Genomic DNA, 2,942 nt, shown 5'->3' on the forward strand with positions numbered 1-2,942 from the left:
ACAGCGCCTCCTGATGGGGGCTGCCCCCACAGCCAGCGCCCTGCCCCACCCCCACAGCACCCCCTGCTGGGGGCTGCCCCCACAGCCAGCGCCCTGCCCCACCCCCACAGCACCCCCTGCTGGGGGCTGCCCCCACAGCCAGCGCCCTGCCCCACCCCCACAGCACCCCCTGCTGGGGGCTGCCCCCACAGCCAGCGCCCTGCCCCACCCCCACAGCACCCCGCTGGCAGCTCCTCCACAGCGCTCCCTGCTGGGAACTCCTCCCAATCCGGCGCCCTGCCTCGCCTCCCCAGCGCTGCCGGCCAGAAGGACTGGGGTTACAAACCCTGCCATGGCAGACGGGCTGCAAGGCCGGGATGGGCAGGGCAACGTGGGATGCATAGAGACGGGTCCCAGCACAGTGCCAGGCAGCGGCACCGCTGGTGTCCTGGGAGAGGCGGCTGGTCTGACTCACGTGCCCAGGGTCTCACGGAACTCGTAGATCTCCCGGATGTCCTGGGCTCTCTTCTTCCAGCTCGGCCCATCCTCACCCAGAGGCATCATCCTTCCCCGCTGGGCTGTCAGACGCCTTCCCTGCGGTGCAGTGGGCAGCGCCCCAGCTGGCCTGCGCAGAGCACCAGCTTGATGGCACCACGCTCAGGGCCTGTGTGGGGCAGCATGAGGAGGTGGCATCAGAGCCGAAGAGCTGGCCGCCTGTGCCGGCCTGGACAGGAGCTCGAGCTGAACCAGCAGAGCTGAGGGGTCAACGACTGGATCAGGGGGGGGGGGGGGGGGGGGCGGGGGAAGGGGCGGGAGGGCAGGGCCCAGGAGGTCAGCCTCTTGGAAACCCCCAGGAGTCCTGGTGGTGCAGGACCCCCGGTGTGGTGTGTGCCCAGCCCCAGGCCCATTGCCCCTCTCACTGGTGGGAGGGGCGAGGGGGGTAGGAGACTGCAGTAGCAGAGATTGGGGCCGGGGCCATGGCAGGCCAGGGCACGGGGCTCTTCACCCTACCGCCTCCCTGGGTCGCCAGGTCCCTGCCCCCAGCCTCTTCCACCCTGTCCTCAGCCCTGCCAGTCCTGCCCCTGGCCACTCCGGCTCTGCCCCTGGTCCCACCAGCCCTGCCCTGCACCCGGTCCCGCCCCCCACCGCCGCAAATGCTCTAGGGAGCGCCCCAGAGTAAAGGTGCAGATCAGATTAAAGGTCCATCTAGCCCAGTGTCCTGTCTGCCGACAGTGGCCAATGCCAGGTGCCCCAGGGGGAATGAACCGAACAGGAAATCGTCAAGTGATCTGTCCCCAGTCGCCCATTCCCAGCTTCAGGCAAAGATCCCCCCGCAGCAGCCTGGCCAACAAGGCCCTCCCGCCCCTTCCCGCGCCCTGGGGCCCAGTCCAGCCTATTCCCCAGGGCCCTGGCCAGGCACTATCCCTGCCCATTAGCTCACACCCCACAGAACCACGCCTGCCGATGGGGGCCCCCGGCCGCCTGGATCCTGCCAGGCCAGGCCCTGCATCGCACAACACTCCTGGCCAGCAGGAAGGTGCAGAGGGGCACAGCAGGGCACACGCAGAGCTGGGCACGCACCCCAGCAGGCAGCGGGGCACACCCAGACACAGGGAGTGGGACATGTGCACAGCTCCCCCATGGGTGTGCATGCACACACATACACAGATCACGTGCACAAACACAGAGCTCTCCATCCACACATGCGCACACACACAGATCCATGCACAAACACACACACATCCCTGCACACGCACACATGGATCCGGGCACAGAGACCGCTGCACACACAAGCATGTAAGCACACACATACAGAGATCCCTGCACACAGACACCTGCACAGACACTGTGCACACATACACACACCCTGTACATACATGTACACACACATACACCCCACACAAACACACACACCGAAGACCCCACGCATGCACACACACTATGCACACACACGCACCCCCCACACACACTGTGCACACACACACACACACTGTGCACGCATGCACTCCCCCACACTGTGCACACGCACACACGTGTGCACACTCCCCCCACACACAATGCACACACAATGCACACACATGCACGTGTGCACACTCCCCCCACACACAATGCACACACACGCACGCACTCCCCCCCACACACTGTGCACACGCGCGCACTCCCCCCCACACACTGTGCACACGCACACGCGCGCACTCCCCCACACAGACTGTGCACACGCACACGCGTGCACTCCCCCCCACACACAGTGCACACGCACACGCGTGCACTCCCCCCCACACACAGTGCACACGCGTGCACTCCCCCCCACACACAGTGCACACACACACAAGTACACTCCCCCACACACAGTGCACACACACACTATGCGTGCACACACACACGTGCACTCCCCCACACACTGTGCACTCCCCCACACTATGCACACACATGCGCACACTCCCCCCACACACTGTGCACACACACACACACTGTACTCCCCCAACACACACGCGTGCACTTCCCCACCACAGTACACACACACACTATGCACACACACACTATGCACACACTCCCCCCACACACTGTGCACACACACACACTGTGCACTCCCCCGCACACACACTGTGCACACACACGCACACGGCCCCGCCCGGCCCTTACCGCGCGCCCCGCTCTGCCTCGAGCCGAGCCCGAGAGCGGCCGCAGCTCCCACCCGGCCGGCACCGCCAGCCCGTGACGTCACCGCGGGGCGGGGCGGGGCTCGCTCCGGGGAGGCCAATCCGAGGCCGGGATCTGCCTGGCGACGGGAGTAAACTAAAATTAGCCGGGGGGAGGGGCAGGGCGGCTCCATGCACAGGCGGGGGGGGGCCCCGATCCCGCCCCCTCCCCCCGCCGGACCCACTGAGCCATGGGAGCGAGGGGTGCGGCAGCCCCGGAACCCCTAGTTCCAGCCCCTAGGGCAGCGACCCCCCCCCCCCCCC

At 66.7% G+C, this 2,942-nt stretch overlaps 1 protein-coding gene across 1 annotated transcript in view; it reads right to left on the reverse strand.

The window, feature by feature from the left end:
• The window catches only part of CAMK1 (calcium/calmodulin dependent protein kinase I), a 15,209-nt gene extending 12,473 nt beyond the window's left edge, over nt 1-2,736 (reverse strand). The window contains exons 1-2 of the mRNA XM_034777436.1: nt 2,623-2,736; nt 455-643 (exon numbers count right to left, since the gene is read on the reverse strand). Of these exons, the coding sequence (XP_034633327.1) occupies nt 455-543 (89 nt within the window). The 5' untranslated portion in view covers nt 544-643; nt 2,623-2,736. The remainder of the gene's footprint in view (nt 1-454; nt 644-2,622) is intronic.
• Between the last annotated feature and the right edge of the window lie 206 nt (nt 2,737-2,942).

Source organism: Trachemys scripta, chromosome 7, assembly GCF_013100865.1.
Source record: "Trachemys scripta elegans isolate TJP31775 chromosome 7, CAS_Tse_1.0, whole genome shotgun sequence".
Classification (NCBI taxonomy): domain Eukaryota; kingdom Metazoa; phylum Chordata; order Testudines; family Emydidae; genus Trachemys; species Trachemys scripta.